The following is a 20,964-nucleotide window of genomic DNA, read 5'->3' on the forward strand; positions in this document are numbered from 1 at the left end:
GGTGAACCAAGGTGGTGCGGGTAGAGAATACCCACAAGTAATCTAGTCTGTCTCACTTATGACTAAGCCTTTTCCCAATGACAATGCACTATCTGTTTGTGTGTGCGCATGTGTGTGTGCTTATGTCTGAGTGGATGTGTGAGGGTGTATGTCTGAATCTGTGCTACTGATTTGCCTACAGACCAATAGTATATCTCTGCTTGTGGAGACTGATGCCTGTACAACAGCTGCTACACTCCAGGCCAATACGATGATCCGTACAGAAAAAATGAAGAACCAATGAACCACGTTACATAAAAAGGTTCAACAGGTACTGAGTATACCAAACACTAGGAACATCTTCCTAATATTGAGTTGCAACCCCCCCCCCCCCCAAACAGCCACAATTTGCTGAGAAGTGGACTCCACAAGGTGTCGAAAGCGTTCCACAGGGATGGCGGCACACGTTGACTCCAATGCTTCCCACTGATCTTGTAGATTATTTAGGGTTAGGAAATTATTTATGAATCATAAACTGGTGAGCAGAGCCTCACCAGTACGCACAAAATAAAGAAAATGGTGGTTTGATTAATTCTGAAAATTGCCACACTCAGTTCTTCAACCAATGGTAATGTAGAAAGAATAGTGTACAATAGGTAGGTTATACCGTCATCTATTATCTGCACTAACCATGGAACTGTGATGACACAGCCAAGTATTCCACCATCCGTAGGGTTCAAACTGTTACGGCTTGGTCTGTGCTCCACTCCATAACGTTTTAATTAGCCTTTTTGGTATATTATCAACTGTTACTAATGATCCTTTGGTATATTATCAACTGTTACTAATGATCCTCAGCAACAACCATATGGCCTTGACATAATTTACAGAGGAACCAAAGGTAAACAAAATAGTGTAATTAAATTGAATGATAATGTAGGCTATACCAACTGAAGGGAACAAACAGTAAATTGACAGTTGAATGTGTGGTTATTAGGTCTACTGGGGCGGCAGGGTAGCCTAGTGGTTAGAGCTTTGGACTAGTAACCGGAAAGTTGCGAGTTCAAACCCCCGAGCTGACAAGGTACAAATCTGTCATTCTGCCCCTGAACAGGCAGTTAACCCACTGTTCCCAGGCCGTCATTGAAAATAAGAATATGTTCTTAACTGACTTGCCTGGTTAAATAAAGGTAAAATTAAAAAACTGACAGTCGATACTGATAGTGGCTAATATTTAACATGATAGATCTAGGAGAAAGTTGGGGTAGCCTATAGTTAAGACATTCGAGACTGCCCATCCCTGCAAGTTAAAGGCTGTACAATTTAAATTATGCATAATGGCACAGCATTTCATACACTTTTGTGTGGGAAAGTTTATCAAATCAAATTTATTTATATAGCCCTTCTTACATCAGCTGATATCTCAAAGTGCTGTACAGAAACCCAGCGTAAAACCCCAAACAGAAAGCAATGCAGGTGTAGAAGCACATTAAAAGGTCATTTACCACCTACACAAGTGCAGTCTCGGTGCTATGATGGGGTCTAAAACCAGACTGAAGCATTTCGTATACATTGTTTGTCGTCAGGAAGGCAGTGAGTTGCTGCGCAACAGCTTTGTCTAAAATTTTAGAGAGGAATGGAAGATTCGATATAGGCTTTATTACTGCCTGTTTGCTACACATCCGGTGGATAGAGAGCCGTTTATTATGTTCAACATAGGAGGGCCAAGCACAGGAAGCAGCTGTTTCAGTAGTTTAGTTGGAATAGGGTCCAGTATGCAACTTGAAGGTTTAGAGGCCATTATTATTTTTCATCATTGTGCCAAGATATATAGTATTAAAATACTTGAGTGTCTCCCTTGATCCGAGGTCCTGGCAGATTTGTGCAGACTCAGGACAACTGATCTTTGGAGGAATACGCAGATTTAAAGAGGAGTCTGTAATTTGCTTTCAAATGATCATGATCTTTTCCTCAAAGAAGTTCATTAATTTATTACTGCTGAAGTGAAAGCCATCCTCTCTTGGGGAACGCTGCTTTTTAGTTAGCTTTGCAACAGTATCAAAAATACATTTTGGATTGTTCTTATTTTCCTCAATTAAGTTAGAAAAATAGGATGATCGAGCAGCAGTGAGGGCTCTTCGATACTGCACGGTACTGTCTTTCCAAGCTAGTCGGAAGACTTCCAGTTTGGTGTGGCACCATTTTCGTTCCAATTTTCTGGAAGCTTGCTTCAGAGCTCGGGTATTTTCTGTATTCCAGGGAGCTAGTTTCTTGTGACAAATGTTTTTAGTCTTTAGGGGTGCAACTGCATATAGGGTATTGCGCAAGGTTAAATTGAGTTCCTCAGTTAGGTGGTTAACTGATCTTTGTTCTCTGACGTCCTTGGGTAGGCAGAGGGAGTCTGGAAGGGCATCAAGGAATCTTTGGGTTGCCTGAGAATTTATAACACAATGTTTGATGCTCCTTGGTTGGGGTCTGAGCAGATTATTTGTTGCGATTTTGTAATAAAATGGTGGTCCGATAGTCCAGGGTTATGAGGAAAAACATTAAGATCCACAACATTTATTCCATGGGACAAAACTAGGTCCAGAGTATGACTGTGGCAGTGAGTAGGTCCAGAGACATGTTGGACAAAACCAACATGATATGACCAACATGATGAGTCGATATGTTGATATGCTTCAGTTTCTGCCCTTTGACTGGTTACACATTTTGTCACCAGCGATTTATAAGGTAAAATATATCTAAAACAAGTGTCATTTATATTTACAATTCCCTTAACCAAACGGATTACTCATTTACCTAGCTCTTATCAATAGCTCTTATCAAGATGTAAATTATAGTGCATGGAGAATGGTGTTATTTATATTGAGAGAAAAAAATAGAGCAGAGGCTTTTCCCACTTGGAGCCGGTAGGTTCGCTAAACCTTATTCATGGTTTCCTCGCGCATAAAGGTGGTGGAATTATGAGAGAATTAAGTCAAGGTCAGAATACAGTGTATCTCTAGACACACCTTCATTTATTAGATCTCTACCCCAAATGAATAGCAGGTGAATCACATGCTATTCCCATGCTTAAGTTCAAGGTCAGAATTGGCATAGAAAGAAAAGGGGATAAAAAGGGAAATCCGTTCCTCAGTGTTTTGCTCCTAAGCATGCAATTTTTAGCACTACAATTTATTGTTGTGGGAAGGAAAGTATTGACATGGTAATTTCACCATATAGGCAAATATGCTAAAATATACCAGAACAAATCATCTGTAAAGTTGAGTGACTAAAGTGCTCTTTGAATCAGACCATAAATGTCTGCCCACAGGCTGCCCACAGTCTGGATAGTCACAGCCATATCGTAATGTTTGTTGTCTGGGAGAGGTGAAGGAGACAGCCATAACTTGACTGACTCAGACTCCACAGACAACAACACAGCTGTAGTGGAAACCTTTCACAGTATCACAGTGTGTCTATTTATGTGAAGGCAATAGCAGAAGTACAGTAGCACATGATCCTTGACCTTGCGTTTTCAACCAAATATTCCATTGATGTTCGTAGGTATGTTGACTGATAGAATGTTGGATCAACATATTTTTTCCTTTATCAGTGCGTCGGTGACCACAATTGACCACTGACTCAGTGATAAAGGCAAAAATATGTTGAACCAACATTCTCAGTCCTGCAAAATTACCTGTGTCTTACTATAAACTTAGTCATAACATGATAACTAACCAATGTGGATATACTACGTTTTTTTGTTGCTGTCAGTTAATAGTTGAATGATGGACCTCCTTGAGTGATAGTGTAACGAGTGTGCTGAGAGTCGGGAAGCAAGTTCAGGGAGTGAGTGATTTAATCAATAAATGAAACATAATACATAAACAAGAAACACGAACAACGCACAGACATGGAACAGAAACAATGACGACTCGGGAACAAACCGAAGGAGTGACTTATAAAGGGCAGGTAATCAAGGAGGTGATGGAGCCCAGGTGAGTAGCATTATGCGCTGATGCACGTAACGATGATGACAGGTGTGCGCCATAACTAGCAACCTGGTGACCTAGAGGTGACCTAGAGTCCAGAGAGGGAGCACGAGTGACAGTACCCCCTCCCCGACTCAAGGCTCCGGCCACAGTAAGTCGACCAAAATGACGATCCCAGGGATCAGGAGTTGACCGGTCACCTCTGCTAAGGCACGGGTGCACTGCGACCTAGAGTTCCGGAGAGAGAGCATACGTGACAGTACCCCCTCTTCATTGCGCGGATCCAGCCGCAGGACGCCAACCACAGGGATGATCCTGGCGATCAGGAGCCGACCGGTCACCTCTGCTAAGGCGCGGGAACCTGTCGATCCAGCTGAGGCGCGGGAGCATGGTGACCTAGGGCGCCGGAGAGAGCATGCATGACAGTGCCCCCTCCCCGGCGCATTCGGCTCCTGCCAACCACAGGGATGATCCCAGGGATCAGGAGAGGACTGGTCACCTCCGCTGAGGCACAGAAACCTGACGGACCGGCTGAGATGTGAGAGCCTGATGAGCCGGCTGAGACCTGCCCGGTTGTCTTGGTCGAGGCATGGGAGCCTGTCGAGCCCGCTGAGGAAGCATGGTGACCTACTGGCGCCGGAGAGAGCATGCATGACAGAGCCCCCTCCCCGGCGCGTGGGGAACCTGTCGAGCCCGCTGAGGCAGGGGAACCCATCGAACCCACCGAGGCATGGGAATCCGACAAACCAGCTGAGGCCTCCCAGGTAGCTCCGGTTCTGACACCCGGACCCGACATCACCACCAAAACAAAAATAACAAAAAAACAAAAAAACAGTTCCTGATGCTTCCCTTAGGCGAAGTGTCATAATGTAACGTGTGCGCTGAGAGTCGGGAAGCAAGTTCAGGGAGTGAGTGATTTAATCAATAAACTAAACATAATACAAAACACGAACACCGCAGAAACAATGACGACTCAGGAAGAAACCAAAGGGAGTGAAATATAAAGGGCAGGTAATCAAGGAGGTGATGGAGTCCAGGTGCGTGTCATTATGCGCTTATGCGCATAACGATGGTGACAGGTGTACTCCATAATAGCCTGGTGACCTAGAGGCAGGAGAGTTTGCACACGTGACATATATATATATATATATATATATTTTTTTTTAATTCGAGAGTAATGGACCTTCAGATTTACAACTCAATTTACTGCAGTACACCCCTCCACCTCTTCGCCCTCCCCTCCAGCTCGTTCCTTCACCTTACCTCCATACTCCCCTGTCCTCCCTCCCCTCCATCTCTCTGAGTCTGGAGCACCTGCCCCATCACCTGTCACTCAGATTGTGTGTGTGCGTTGTGTGCACTTGTGCCTGAGTGTACACATATGCATTGGTGTGGTTGGCTGGAGGTGTATTTGACTATGTGCATCTACATGCACTGCCAGTGCAGGGAAGCCAGACAGTACGCTGTGCCACATCCTTCCCATCCATCCAACTGTTGCATGCAATCCTAGCTGTATGGCTAGCCCTTAGACAAACGATCTGGCTGTGAATTAGGAGAATTGAACATGAGAGGAGGGGTAGGATGGTGAGACCTACAAAGGCTTTTTGTATTATGTTAAATGCTTTGCCCTCACTATTTTCTTTGACCTGGTTTCCAAAATTATTATTTTTTCTTTTGAGAAGACAACCCACCCATAAAATAAATGGAGCGGGGCGAACCACTTTCTTATCCTTTGGCTTAGTGGCAGCTCTTTTTTCTGTTGCAAGTGGAAAGTCCAGTCCCTTTGTTTGTCTCCTGTTGCAGATTACTGAGAATGTTTAGAGGAATGACGAGAGCCTAGCTATTCAGGGAATGTGCAAAGTGCCTGCATTTGTCAAAGGTTCTTGTTTGGGGGCTAGTCGGTAATGAATTTGGAAGTTAACTTGCTGACCCTCATCTGTCAGAGCATAAACCAACCACTAGTTGAATGTCTCTATCATGTACATATAATAAAAAAATACTATTGATTATTGAAGTTTTTCTGTAGTGAAATCCTGTTGATACGTACATTGATCAAACTTGGAAGGGCGGGAAGGATACATCTAAACATTCATAGCATAAAAAAAACAAACAGCTTGTTCTTTTTCCCTGGATGATATCTCATATTTTGAAAGTATTTGAAAAAGATTAGATTCACAAATGAGCGTGAGCAGTGGGGCCCTGGGGCTATGTGTGAAATGCCCTTCCTAACAGTGTTGCTGTGCAAGAGCTGAAGCTAGAGCTGAAGCCTGCAGGCTGTTCCAAGCACTGAGTTGGCTATGGCCCCAGCCCACAGCATCTAACATGCTATGGGGCAGGTTTCACACATGCACAATAATACATTTCTGTCCCACAATAAAGTTCAACAGTTTTTTTTATATCAAAGAGAGTTGTACAGTGTTCTTCATGAGTTAATCCCTTCAGTTTTCCCTGTTAGTATTCTGTTAAAAAATGAACCCCAGATATGGCTGCAAGGTACAGCGTCTAATTTATATGCCAACTTGAGAGAACTATAGAGTACTTTGTCCTCGCTCTAGTTCACCTCCTAATCCTAATGATGCTGTGCTTTTTCCTTCTCCGTTTTTTTTATTCGTTTGTAGCTTCGCCCCACAGGCAAAACCTACTACATGGTCAGCTTCGAGGTGGGTTCTCTACCTACCCTGATCATGTTTCAAAACAAGCCGCCCTCAGTTGACTTGTCCATACCTGTCCAGAAGATAAAGGAGAGAGTAGGACAAAAAAAAGGCTGGCTTAGTTCCAAACTGGAGGAGAGAAAGAAGGAGAAAACAGACACAGGGAATGAGAGAATACAATACTTGATTGCCCATGATCAGATCATCAAACAATCTTTGATTGACAGTTTGGGTGCAGAGAACACCTACAAAGCTGTTTTTTGTTTTGTTTAGTTTTTTTTTACCCCTTTTCTCCCCCATTTTGTGGTATCCAATTGTTAGTATCTTGTCTCATCGCTACAACGCCCATATGGGCTTGGGAGAGGCAAAACACAACCCAACCAATCCGCACTGCTTCTTAACACAGCACACATCCAACCCAGAAGCCAGCCGCACCAATGTGTTGTAGGAAACACTGTGCACCTGACAACCTGGTTAGCGTGCACTGCGAGATGAGACAAGGATATCCCTGCCGGCCAAACCCTCACGACACTAGGCCAATTGTGCATCGCCCCACGGACCTCCCGGTCCTGGCTGCGACAGAGCCTGGGCGCGAACACAGAGTCTCTGGTGGCACAGCTAGCACTGCGATGCAGTGCCCTAGACTGCTGTGCCACCCAGGAGGCCCTACAAAGCTGTTTGAGTGGATCTGACAAAATGTTGTTGAAAAGTACAAATATCTCAGGCCTTCCGTTTGCTTTGTGATGGCAGGTCTGTAGTTCATCAGTAGCCTACTTTTTATATCTGAATTGAGTGAAGAAACAAGTGTACTTCCTTTCATAAACTCAAATTCCTTTTGAAATCTTACAAATACTTTGAGGGTTTGCTTTAGCCAGCCTGGAGTGCTAGGTGGGCGGGATTACACTTTTCAGACTTTTTTATTGGTTCATTGCAGCAGGGAAGTTCTGTTGCAATGAACAGCTCAAGTTTTTTTAAATGATTTCAAATAGTATTTGAACCCAGGTCTAAAACTCATCCCCATGACTAAACCGAGTATGTTGCTCTTCTTCCCTCACCCAGTCTGTCTCTTTGATGGGGGGAGAGGGGAGGAAGGGTAGTATTGTGGAGGGGGCAGGGTGTACTGGTGCCCGAGAGGGGGAAGGCAAAGCTGCACATGTCTTGTCATTTACATGCGAGATTCTACACATTTTTGTGGGCTTTTAAATAATATATTGTTGTTTGTGCTGTCTGTTAGCTGGAATCCCGACTCTCGAGCAACAAGTCCGAGATTGTCGGAGGTCAAATATTTAGCAGGACACCTTTCTAATGTTTTGTCTCTTTCAGTCAAAGACAGCTGAAATCACTCTCTCGCTAGGCTCAGGTGTGTCTGTCCCCCAAGGTGCTCCTTGTATGTCCATTGTTTGTGTCAGGGTAAGCCAGGTTGTCAGTATGTCTTAATAGGGAAGGAGTAGCTGCCCCAGGCTCTGAACAGGATTAGGACCCACACCATGTAACAACATTAAGGGGGATTTATTTCTGCTCCATGGCCTCAGAACCTCACCTGTGGGTCTGGAGCAGACAAATTAAAATCTGAATGCCCCTTTTTAAAAACATCTATCCAGCCTTTCATATCTATGACTAGACACTTTAGTCTTTTGATTTTGAGAAAATGGTCGCAGTAGGTGGTTCTGAGTGTTTGAAGTTGCAATCGCTTTTCAGGTGGGGTTTCATTGTAAATACATTTAATGTCATTTTCATCTCAGTATCCTCTTGCACCCAAGGGATATTTCCAATCACAAATTAATCTCCTCACATTCTCAGTGCTAGTGGAGGAAAAGTTTGACAATCTCCTCCAGAATGCTATACCCTCAGTTTGTCCTACTGTCCGATACCACTTTGCACATAGAAGATTAATTACTATAACTCAACTTGAATGGGAATGTGCTATGCTGCCTCACCAGCATAGTGGAGAGTCCAATGGTGTGAAATACTGTATATATTATGTCTATGGCATAGTGGCAGAGTCCCCCAGTCTACTACAGGGAAATTAGTGTCCTGATGTGACAGGGCTTCACTGCCTTCTCACACACATACAGGATGGAGTCACACCACACCGCCAGGCCACTCCACTCCGCCTGCTCAAACACACACATCCCATAACAGACCCCATAACTCTGGATGAGAGACATGAGGGAGAAGACGCACATCTTCAGGACAGGTCTCTGTCTGTCCCCTGAATTATGGTTACCCTTTGAAACTGGACAGAGATAAAGAGATATTTATGCAAATTGTTTGAGATTGAGGAGGACGGACTGTTGAAAGGCTGTTGATCAATCTAAACAGTGACACCAGTCATCATAGCCTATTATTATTACGACTTGAAAATTGTGACTGTCACAATGTGTTTTGTTTATCTGCAGTGAGTCCCATGATTCCCATGCCAGAGTGAGTGATGTATGACTATGACTAGGAATGAAAGTAACTTTCAATAAATTCCCTGGTTTTCTTGAAATCCCAGTTGGCGGTTGCCCGGCATCAGGAGGGAATAAGCAGGAAATCCGGAATCCTCCAACCAGGATTTCTGGAAAACCAGGGAATTTATTGAAAGTTCACAGAATTTTGCAACCATGACATTATTACCAAAGAGTTACCTTAAAGTGACTGATGATACAGGCATGGAGACTTTTTTATAACGATGCATCAAAATTGAATTTATGGTATCCATGTTATGAGTCTGATAAGGGATTATACCGCACATAAAAAAAATTGAACATTGTTCTTTAATCAAAACTGTTATAAAAGAGATTCCAGTGTACTAGCTACTCATTAACAATGTAGACATTCTTTCTTATTGTGGCCTATTAAAATTACAGGGGAAACGCCTACGCCAAAGTCCATAACACTCCCAAATAACACTATACAACCAAAGGCACCTTTTGAATGGAATACAGCTGTACTGCAGCACCAGCTGTGCCATCAGAGTCCCTGGGTTCGCGCCCAGACTCTGTCGTAACCGGCCGCGACCGGGAGGTCTGTGGGGCGACGCACAATTGGCCTAGCGTCGTCCGGGTTAGGGAGGGCTTGGTCGGTAGGGATGTCCTTGTCTCATCGCGCACCAGCGACTCCTGTGGCAGGCCGGGTGCAGTGCTAGCCAAGGTTGCCAGGTGCACGGTGTACCCTCCGACACATTGGTGCGGCTGGCTTCCGGGTTGGATGCGCGCTGTGTTAAGAAGCAGTACGGCTGGTTGGGTTGTGTATTGGAGGACGCATGACTTTCAACCTTCGTCTCTCCCGAGCCCGTACGGAAGTTGTAGCGATGAGACAAGATAGTAGCTACTACAACAATTGGATACCACGAAATTGGGGAGAAAAAGGGCTAAAAAAGTACACATTTTTAAAAATAATTTAAAAAAAATTAAAATAAGAATTTGTTCTTAACTGACTTGCCTGGTTAAATAAAGGTCAAATAAAAATATCAGTTGACGTACGAAGGGCTATATAGATACATTTGATTTGACATTGCAGGGTTGCAAGGTGTTACATGTTTTTCTGTATGATAGTAGGGACACAGTGGTAGACTGGATATGGACAGGTTATAGACCATAGAGAAAGAGTGACTTGAACTGGATACTGTCTTGTTGTACCTTTATCAGTGGCGGTCGGTGACATTTAAGTCAAATCAAATCAAATCAAATGTATTTATATAGCCCTTCGTACATCAGCTGATATCTCAAAGTGCTGTACAGAAACCCAGCCTAAAACCCCAAACAGCAAGCAATGCAGGTGTAGAAGCACGGTGGCTAGGAAAAACTCCCTAGAAAGGCCAAAACCTAGGAAGAAACCTAGAGAGGAACCAGGCTATGTGGGGTGGCCAGTCCTCTTCTGGCTGTGCCGGGTGGAGATTATAACAGAACATGGCCAAGATGTTCAAATGTTCATAAATGACCAGCATGGTCGAATAATAACAAGGCAGAACAGTTGAAACTGGAGCAGCAGCACAGTCAGGTGGACCGGGGACAGCAAGGAGTCATCATGTCAGGTAGTCCTGGGGCACGGTCCTAGGGCTCAGGTCCTCCGAGAGAGAGAAAGAAAGAGAGAATTAGAGAGAGCATATGTGGGGTGGCCCGTCCTCTTCTGGCTGTGCCGGGTGGAGATTATAACAGAACATGGCCAAGATGTTCAAATGTTCATAAATGACCAGCATGGTCGAATAATAGTAAGGCAGAACAGTTGAAACTGGAGCAGCAGCATGGCCAGGTGGACTGGGGACAGCAAGGAGTCATCATGTCAGGTAGTCCTGGGGCATGGTCCTAGGGCTCAGGTCAGTTGAAACTGGAGCAGCAGCATGGCCAGGTGGACTGGGGACAGCAAGGAGTCATCATGTCAGGTAGTCCTGGGGCATGGTCCTAGGGCTCAGGTCCTCCGAGAGAGAGAAAGAAAGAAGGAGAGAATTAGAGAACGCACACTTAGATTCACACAGGACACTGAATAGGACAGGAGAAGTACTCCAGATATAACAAACTGACCCTAGCCCCCCGACACAAACTACTGCAGCATAAATACTGGAGGCTGAGACAGGAGGTGAGGGAATTATTTTTGTTCATGAGCATGGCCTTTTTCTATTACAGCAAAAATAATCGTATTCCCTCATCTTAAATGGCACCAACCGCCACTGATAAAGGTACAATAAGACAGTATCCAGTTCAAGTCACTCTTTCTCTATGGTCTATAACCTGTCCATATCCATGCACCCAATTCAATGTAACATCAATAGATTTATACTACATGATACTCACATTTTCCCTATATCCATCATGAGGTTGCTACAACCTAGCCTATGAATGAAAGTTTGTAACGTGCACACAGGTTGAGAGAAAAATCATTAGGCCCTAATCTATGGATTTCACATGACTGGGCAGGGGCACACGTATGGGTTGACCTGGGAGGGCATAGGCCCACCCACTGGGGAGCCAGGCCAAGCCAATCAGAATGAGTTTTTCCCCACAAAGGGGCTTTATTACAGACAGAAATACTGGGCTGGTGTGGGCTCCCGAGTGGCGCAGTGGTCTAAGGTATTGCATCTCAGTGCTAGAGGCATCACTGCAGACCCTGGTTCAATTCCAGGCTGTATCACAACCAGCCGTGATTGGGAGTACCAAAGGGCAGCACACAATTGACAATTGACCCAGCATTGTCTGGGTCATTGTAAATAACAATTTGTTCTTAACTGACTTGCCTAACTAAATACATTTTAAAAAATACACGTGATCTGCGGTTGTGAGGCCAGTTGGACATACTGCCAAATTCTCTAAAACAATGTTGGAGGTGGCTTATGATAGAGAAATGAACATTACATTATCTGCCAACAGCTCTGTTGGAAGTTCCTGCAATCAGCATGCCAATTGTACGATCCCTCAAAACTCGAGACATCTGTGGCATTGTGCTGTGTGACAAAACTACACATTTTAGTGGCCTTTTATTGTCCCCAGTACAAGGTGCACTTGTGTAATGATCATGCTGTTTAATCAGTTTATTGATATGCCACACCTATCAGGTGGATAGATTATCTTGGCAAAGGAGAAATGCTCACAAACAGGGATATAAACAAATTTGTGTACAAAAATGGAGGAGATATTAGCTTTGTGTGCATATGGAACATTTCTGGGATCTTTTGTATCAGCTCATGAAACATGGGACCTGTTGCGTTTATATTTTTGTTCAGTATAGATGTTTTTTCCACTTGGAACTGACAGGTACACTTAACCTTATTCATTGTTTCCTCACACGTTCAGGTGCTAGAATTATTAGTCAATTAAGTCAAGGTCAGAATACTGCGTATGGACACACACATTTCTTTGATCTCCTCCCCAAATGCGTACCGTACCTTGCTGGCATTGGCATTTCCCCATGTTCAAGGCCAGAATACGCATAGAGAGAAAAGTGCTCAAGCTACATGCATGTAACTCCAGTCTGAATTCCCCCCAATTTGTTTATAGTAAGTAACACTAGTGTAAAGTGCCGACCTAATTTTCACGGCTCAGTGGGGGAATCATTTGTGGGTCACTCTCTCTTTTTCTCTCCCTCAATCTCTTAGAATCCCTCTCCCTTCTCGGTCTCTCTGAATCTCTAGACTGCTGATCCTGTCATAACAACCAGGTTAAAGATTAAACACTGTGAGAGATAGATGGGTCTATATTGTCAGGTGAAAGGTGACAAGGACTGAAAATGTAGTCTCTTTGGGTGCACTTTGTGAAGGGTTATGGCTGAATGTGTGTGGCTCTGGCCTGGTTCAGCATGCCATCTGTAGATAAAGGAGGTTTGTGTGTGTGTGTGGGGGGGGGGTTAGGTAGAGGATAAGTACAGGGGGCTGAGAGCTGTGTGTGGTGCAGTCTTTAATTAGAGCAGGAAGACACTCAGCTGCAGCACAGAGCCAGACCTAGAGGAGAGGGGGTGGGGGGGTTTCATGCGTCCATGTTCAACTGCCATTTTGCTCCAATGAACAGACATCTTCCTTAGCGAGTATACAGTACATCTTTCACACTGCCACAACAGATTGTTACACAATGTGTGAGAGATAGAACAAACTGAAAGTATTTCAGGAAACATACTATTTGATAACAGTATACATTACAAAACCATGACAATTATTTGTGAAGGGGACCTGATTGGTTTGTTTTGGCATACACAAACTATAAACAAACTAGCGGATGAGTCGTTTGTACTGCATTTGGTACTTGGGCTACAGCAGGTTTGCTTTATGTACAACAGCAACACCTTCCATATAAGGATATAACTGTCTCCACCAGTGGTTAATAGCTGTCTCACTCAGTATTTCAATTTAACATATCATGTCTCGTATAGAGGGAAGCCACATGATGAAATGTTCCTTTTAATAGTGATTAGTGAATACAATATAGCCTACACTGAGTGCACACATCATTCGTTATTAAACCGATTATGGCACTAGGCCAAGTATGGAAATAGTCATGTAAACACCTTACTCTGCTTGTCATAATAAGGTCAAAATCGAAGTAAGCATATGTCGATTAAAACACCTGTTTTTCTTTTTTCTTTCAAATGATTAGACATGTAAACAGTTTAATCAGCACTCCGGCTGTGAATTTGATCTGCACATGTGCCAGCACCTGTAGCGCAAGCCTCCCTTTTATGTGCGAGTGAAGTGAGTTTAACATGCAAACTTTATATGTCCGAACACAGAATCAAATACCCGTCGCAAAAATAACATGGTCACTGTGGTAAAAGGTTTATTTTCATTGCCGATTTTCTGCATTTGTTTAAGTCCCACCAGGTAGCCTGATTTCAAATATGTCCATGTAAACAGGATTATTAGGGAAATGGTTTTCTTGCAAAGCATGTAAACGTTTTAAACACACTATTATATTAATCTGACTATCCATAATAATGGTATTATTGTGTGCATGTAACCATGCTCAGTGGGTGCTGTTTTACCAGATATGGCAAGAGGATACTATGTTAGCATATTGAAGTTTATTGCAAAAACTTGTTTCTCCTTTCTGCATTTCCCATGTGTTCTCTCAGTCATGCTTCCCGGGTATGGATTCTCCCCTCTCCCTGACTTCCAGCCTCACCTCCATGTCTTCCGTTGCCGAGGAGAGTGTCCCAGCATGTGGTTCCCGGTCTCAGGCGAGTCCCAGGCTTTGAGCGAGGCCCGGGACGACAGGCCTCTCCTGCGGCAGTGCCAGCACAACCACATCGCCGTGTGTCAGCAGGAGCGGCAGCAGCCTGTGACCCCCAGCGACAACAGCCATGGATCACCTACTGCAGACGCTCAGCACTCCACCCCTTTGCCTCTGAATCATCGCAAACACATAAGGACTGAAGCAGAAAATGGCGGCTGGAGGAGTAACCCTGATCAAGACACTGATACGGACCTGAGTTCAGACTCTCAGATGCTAGGGGGTGAAGTTGAGCTTTTTATCCGGGAAGATAGGAGGACTGACCCTCCAGGGCAAGAGAAGTGTGAGAGACCCATGGTGGTGTCGACGGTGTTTCGTCCCCTCCACACAGCCCTCAGCCTGCCCCTGTTCCTCCCTCTGTCCTCCCTGTATAGGGACACAGACTACTGTAACTCTCAGCCACCTGGCTCTCCATCCTCACATGAGCCTCCGGAGATGCAGACCCCAGACACCTGTCGACCCCAGAGGAGGACGTCACAGGGTTCACTCAAGGAAAAGTCTATCCGTAAGTACAGTATCTATCCATTCCACTTTGTCAACTCTCTGTTAGTCCTCATCAGGAGAATGTTTCTTTCCTCCTTCATTTTGTCATCTGTAGGACATAAAAATCACACTTCAAATCTTACTTCTGAAATATTTTGTACGAGGCCTATTTCCAATATAACTGGATGGAGTTTGCAAAGAAGTCCACCTCAGTCTTTTTTGTGTTGTGTCCTAGGGCGTAAGATGCGAGTGTACTCACCAGACAGTCTGAGTGACGATTCTTTGGCCAGCCCCATTCTGGATGGCGACTACCTCTTCTCAGGACCCTTCGATTCCTTCCTGGAGGAGGACATCGGGGGAGACCCTGTAGATGCCACAAGCCCCTCATCAACAGGGGGGACACCCAACCCCCAAAAGACTCCACCTTTTTCCGCAGAGCCGCTGCAGTTGTCAGAGCACTCATCTGTCTTGAACTATGGGGCTGTAGAGAATTCCTCGGCCACCGGAGGAAGCTCTTTAGCCCACTCCAGTATGGCGGAACACGAGCGGCGTCGCTTCTCAGCCTCAGAGCTGATCTCACGGCTACAGCTTTCCCAGAGGAAGAACTCGTTCACACTAAAGCTTGGCAAATCGCTGTCAGCTCGCGTGGCCTCCCGCGACAGGCAGAACCCCAGCAACTTCAGCCCTGACTGTGAGTGTCCTGCCTCAGGGTTGAGCACCACTGCAGTGGGATGTGTTAGACATGATGTTTTTGACAGCAAATGCTATAACCAATTTAGCAAAGCTGTTTTCTATGTAAGAGGATGTTTGAACTTGAGACAACGTTCTGTAGTGGTTGTGTGTTTGCTAGGTTCCTTAAACCTCCATCTACTTTCTTCCTCTCCAGATAAGTCCACTTCCAGGCATCGTGGCTCAGGTGGTGCCAGTGACAGCGCCCCCCATAGTCCAGTAGGACCTACACCGCAACTGCCATCTGCTGACAAAAACACGCAACAACATCGACGTAGCACCGGATTCACAATCAAAAAGTGTGTTTTAACAGCAAAAAATGGGTGTATTATATCAAAGTTAAACTCACAAATGTAAACTACAAATCTTAGCTGGAAGTGAGTTGTAAGGTTGTCCACTGTGAATAACACTGTTATAATGACTATAAATACTACTTTCCCACAGTTTGAGGAAGAAATCCATTGAGGATGATTGGTGCACTCCTCCCACAGTCAGCAGATCCAATCGTCTGTCACGGTTTCTCCCCAGCTGTGAGTCTTGTGTCAAAAATGTGGTTTATTCCACCTCCCTTCTCCACCTCCATTATCAATGGTATTTATATGGCATAGCAATGGTATCCACACTCGTTCAACCACATGCTACATAACAACATAATATCTGAAAGTATTTTTTTTTAAACTTTCTGCAATATTGATTTTAATTCTCAATCACCCCTATGTACTCTTCTTACTCAAATTCTCATCGCTCTCTCTCTTTCTCTCTCCTCAGCAATTCTGTACCAGGAGTACAGTGATGTTGCAATCAACCGAGAAATCCTGAGGCAGCAGGGGGAGGAGCCAGGTGCTGAGGAGGAGGGGCTAAGGGAGGAAGGGGCTGGGGAGACTCCATCTCCATCTAATCTGTCTCCATCCAGCTCCTTTTGCTCGTCACGAGGCTCCGCCTTCTCGCTGTGGCAAGACATCCCTGATGTCCGGACCAGCGGTCAGCTGGACAACTTCAGCAACGTGGAGCGCAAACTACAGGAGGTGAGAACATGGGGATGACATCAAGCCAGATTGGGATTTGGGAAGCACTCATAGAGATGGATAGAAGGTCTGCCCAATATCCTATCTTTTGTGGAAAGTGCAGCCTCTATCCATGTCTATGGCAGCACTACAGGCTTTTAGCATATCCAATTAGCCAGCCAAGTTGATCTGTTTCATCTATGGGATGGATTACCTATTTTGTTAACATAACATATTTTGATTTGTGGTCATAACATTAAATTCATAGATTTTCCCAATATGTCTCATGATAACATCATGATTTCAAGTATTTCATTTTTCATATTTAGATAAATAAAGTATCATGTTTTTAATTGTGAGTGAGAGGTGTGCCTATTGTTTCCTAAAGGCCCATAATGTCTCCTCATCACAGGCCAAGTTTGAGCTGGTGACATCAGAGGCGTCGTACATTCGGAGTCTGACCATCGCAGTGGACCATTTTATGCTGTCCCAGGAGCTGGGGGAGTGTCTGGGGGCCCAGGACAGACAGTGGCTCTTCTCCAAGCTCCCCGAGGTCAAGGACGTCAGTGAGAGGTATAGTATATGAATGTATGTCATGAGATTCTCTGTTTTTTCTGTCTTGGTTTTTCTTATTCTTCTGTTTCTCTTCAAATCAAATTTGATTAGTCACAAACAGGTGTAGACTAACAGTGAAATGCTTACTCATGGGCCGTTCCTAACAATGCAGAGAGGAAAGGAAGAGGAAAAATAATAACACAGGGAATAAATACACAATAAGTAACGATAATATATACAGGGTACCAGTACCAAGTAGATGTGCAGGGGTACGAGGTAATTAAGGTAGATATGTACATATATGAAGAGATAAAGTGACTAGGCAACAGGCAGTGGTGTAAAGTACTTAAGTAAAAATACTTTAAAGTACTACTTAAAGAAAATAATATACTTTTTACTCCATACATTTTCCCTGACACCCAAAAGTACTTGATACATTTTGAATGCTTAGCAGGACAGACAAATTGTCCAATTCATGCAATTATCAGAAGAAAATGCCTGGTCATCCTTACTGCCTCTGATCTGGCAGACTCACTAACACAAATGCTTTGTTTGTAAATTATGTGTGAGTGCTGAAGTGTGCCCCTGGTGATCCTAAATTAAAAAAAAAACATTAAAATCATTCCGTCTTGTTTGATTTAATATTAGGAATGATGTATACTTTTGATATTGCTATTGATACTTAAGTATATTTTAGCAATTATACTTACTTTTGATACTTAAGTAGATTTAAAAACAAATCATTTTTTAGTTTTACTCAAGTAGTGTTTTACTGGGTGACTTTCGCTTTTACTTGAGTCCTTTTTTGTTAAGGTATCTTTACTTTTACTCAGGTATGACAATTGGATACTTTTTCCACCACTGGCAACAGGATAGATAATAAAAAGTAGCAGCAGCATACATAAACATAAACAGTAGCAGGAAGGAACTCACAGCCAAGGTAAAAATACACAATTCCAACATTGTTCGTCTACTCAGGGAAAACAGGGTGATGAAGGAGTCGCTACTACACATACAAAGTCGTAGCATGCGTGGAAATAATCTTTTTCCAGAGATTTCTGATGACGCATCCAATAATCCAGAGGGCGTGATCAGAGAATTTTCTATAGAGACTACAGAGAATTTTCTATAAAACTTTCTATAGAGACTGTAAACAAGGTGACTTTCCACCGAGTACAAAGACTTGGAGCGATGACCGACAAGACCAAGGGTCCCCGACCGATCATCACAAAATTTGAACACTACCAACAAAAGGAGCTGATCAAAAGCAGATGAAGGGAGCTTAAAGGGACCAAATTCGGTCTCAATGACCAGTTTCCAAGGGAGATAAACGAACGTCCTAAGAGACTGTATCCGGTACAAAGGCAACAACGAGAGAAGAGTAAGAATGCCTTTATCATTGTGGACAAACGCTTTATAGATGGACAGCTATTCCGAGACAGCTCCATAACACCATGGCTGTATTAAATTCTACAGGGACTTCAGGTTACAAAAAAAAGAAAGTATGGGAACTGTAAAAATATTTGAACATTATGAAGTGGATATGAACACACAGGTACTCAATTACATGTGCACTTACACATACAGACTTACACACACACACAGCTGATCTCGCTCTCGTTCTTCTTCTCTTCTCTCTCTCTATTGTCAATAACAGTTTTATAATTTTATGTGTTTGTTTGTCTATCTTTTTTATGTATTTGTCTACAAGTTTATATATGTTTACAACAAGCAAGGGGAGATATCAGAATAATAACATATTGTGCTGAATACATTTGTACTGTAGTGAGAGTAATGCAAGGTCTAGAGTAATGCAAGGTCTATTTTATGATCATGTGAAACGCCAATTGCTATGGAAATTCTGGGATGTGTTTTTCGATGATGTTAAAGATAATTATGATGCCACTATGACGGTGATACGATATGGATTACAATTATCATCATGAATATCAAGGCTATACGCATTCACTATATGTTACACACATAGACACTCAACCATGCAAATTGACAGAGTTATTCATTTTTGGACATCACACATTATAGCCTTACTCTTATACAGACATCGTAAACACTCTCACCAAATCACATCCAATATCATACACATCAACCTACTCAGATTTACTACACACATAATATCTTGTCTCAATTTTCTAACATCTGTGGCATTGGCTCACAGGCAAACAGGCAAGGGAATAAAACAAATATTGCTAGAACCTATTGCTTGAATTCTAAATATCAGACATTTGAAAACTCTAGTTTTGACCGTCATAATACCTCTGATGGCAGTAACTTTAGAAGCACTAATTATGGTCAATTTAGACTGAGAATAGTATCTAGTTATGGTAAGGGGTGAAATAAGTATAGCCAGTTATAATTATAACGGTTTAGCAGATTGTAAAAAAAGATCAGTCTTTACATGGCTAAAAGAAAAGGAATATAGCATATACTGTTTACAGGAAACTCAATACATCCTTAGATGAAGTTGCGTGGAAAAAGGAATGGGGTGGTGGAATCATTTTCTGTCATGGACAAAGGACCTCAAATGGTGTGGTGATATTAATTAAAAACAATTTTGACCTGAATGTGCAAATAGTCAGGAATGATTCGCAAGGAAGGTGGATCCTTTTGAATATGCAAGTGGACAAAAAAAAGATTTGGCTCATTAATCTATATGGTCCAAATCAGGATGCTTCTTCAAAATAATTTATATCAATTTATTGAATTTACAGGCAACAAATGATCAATTAATTATGGAAGGAGACTATAACACAGTGTTAAGTACCTCATTGGACCATAAAGGTAATCACTCTACAAACTATCATCACCATGCCCTGAAGGAAATCACAAAAATCCAATTTGTAAGTCGCTCTGGATAAGAGCGTCTGCTAAATGACTTAAATGTAAAATGTAAAATGTAAATATTATGGACACATTAGAAATAGTGGATATTTGGACACTAAAAACTACTGAGATATACATGGAGGAGACTTAATCAAGCTAGTCATCTTGACTACTTTCTTGTCTCTTTCTCTCTTGCATCAAAGGTTTTAAAAAGTTTTAATAGGAGACAGAATGCAATCGGATCATGATCTAATTGGCATTCACAAAACTCTTATAGATTTTCCACGTGGACGGGTATATTAGAAATTTAATCAAAGTTTACTGGAGGACAACTTAGTTAAAAATAAGACAAAATCATTTATAACTGAATTTTTCCTGTATAATATAGGTTCAGCAAATCCCTTTATTGTTTGGGATATCTTTAAATGTACATTCAATTCAATATTCATCAATAATTTAAATGAGCAGTTTCTGGCTAAAGAGACAAGACTAACAAGGGAAATCCATGAACTAATAGTACAGGTAGTTAGCAATAAAAACAATACTACAGAGATACAAAATATGTTTGAAGAAAAACAAAAAGAACTTGAGGATTTTATTCAAGAACGATCTAATGTAATCTATTACAAAAATAAAGAAAACTAGATGGAATATGGAGAAAAATGCACAACATTCTTCTTGAATCTCCAATACAGGAACTCTAACAAAAATAATTTGCAGAAACTTGTTACTGAAGACGGAGTCATCTATGATTCTCAGAATTATATTTTAAAAGAGGCAGCTAACTATTTTAGGCAGATGTTCTCTTTTCCGTCTCATCCTCTCCCACTGAATGAAGATTACGGTAAGGAATTCTTTCCAAATAATATAAAAAATTGAAAATTTTCAAATTTACAAAAAGATCAATGCGAAGGCCAAATTACAGAGGAAGAACTTTTTGAGGCTATTATATCCTTTCAGTCTGGAAAAACCCCAGGGCTTGATGACATACTGGTATCAAGTGTTTTTTGATTTTCTAAAAGCTCCATTGTTAGATTTGTTTTAACTA

General features: G+C 42.6%; 1 protein-coding gene across 6 annotated transcripts in view; it reads left to right on the plus strand.

The window, feature by feature from the left end:
* Window positions 1–20,964, plus strand: part of arhgef19 (Rho guanine nucleotide exchange factor (GEF) 19) — a 44,963-nt gene that overhangs the window by 2,190 nt on the left and 21,809 nt on the right. For 3 of the 6 annotated variants that reach the window (XM_046365501.1, XM_046365503.1, XM_046365504.1), the window contains 7 exons: window positions 182–310; window positions 14,147–14,809; window positions 15,023–15,478; window positions 15,674–15,815; window positions 15,961–16,046; window positions 16,285–16,541; window positions 16,933–17,093. In XM_046365501.1, coding sequence (XP_046221457.1) covers window positions 14,149–14,809; window positions 15,023–15,478; window positions 15,674–15,815; window positions 15,961–16,046; window positions 16,285–16,541; window positions 16,933–17,093 — 1,763 coding nt within the window. In that variant the 5' untranslated portion in view covers window positions 182–310; window positions 14,147–14,148. The remainder of the gene's footprint in view (window positions 1–181; window positions 311–14,146; window positions 14,810–15,022; window positions 15,479–15,673; window positions 15,816–15,960; window positions 16,047–16,284; window positions 16,542–16,932; window positions 17,094–20,964) is intronic. The other 3 variants (XM_046365506.1, XM_046365505.1, XM_046365507.1) reach the window with 3 other exon arrangements.

This window comes from Oncorhynchus gorbuscha, linkage group LG10 (genome assembly GCF_021184085.1).
Source record: "Oncorhynchus gorbuscha isolate QuinsamMale2020 ecotype Even-year linkage group LG10, OgorEven_v1.0, whole genome shotgun sequence".
Taxonomy (NCBI): domain Eukaryota; kingdom Metazoa; phylum Chordata; class Actinopteri; order Salmoniformes; family Salmonidae; genus Oncorhynchus; species Oncorhynchus gorbuscha.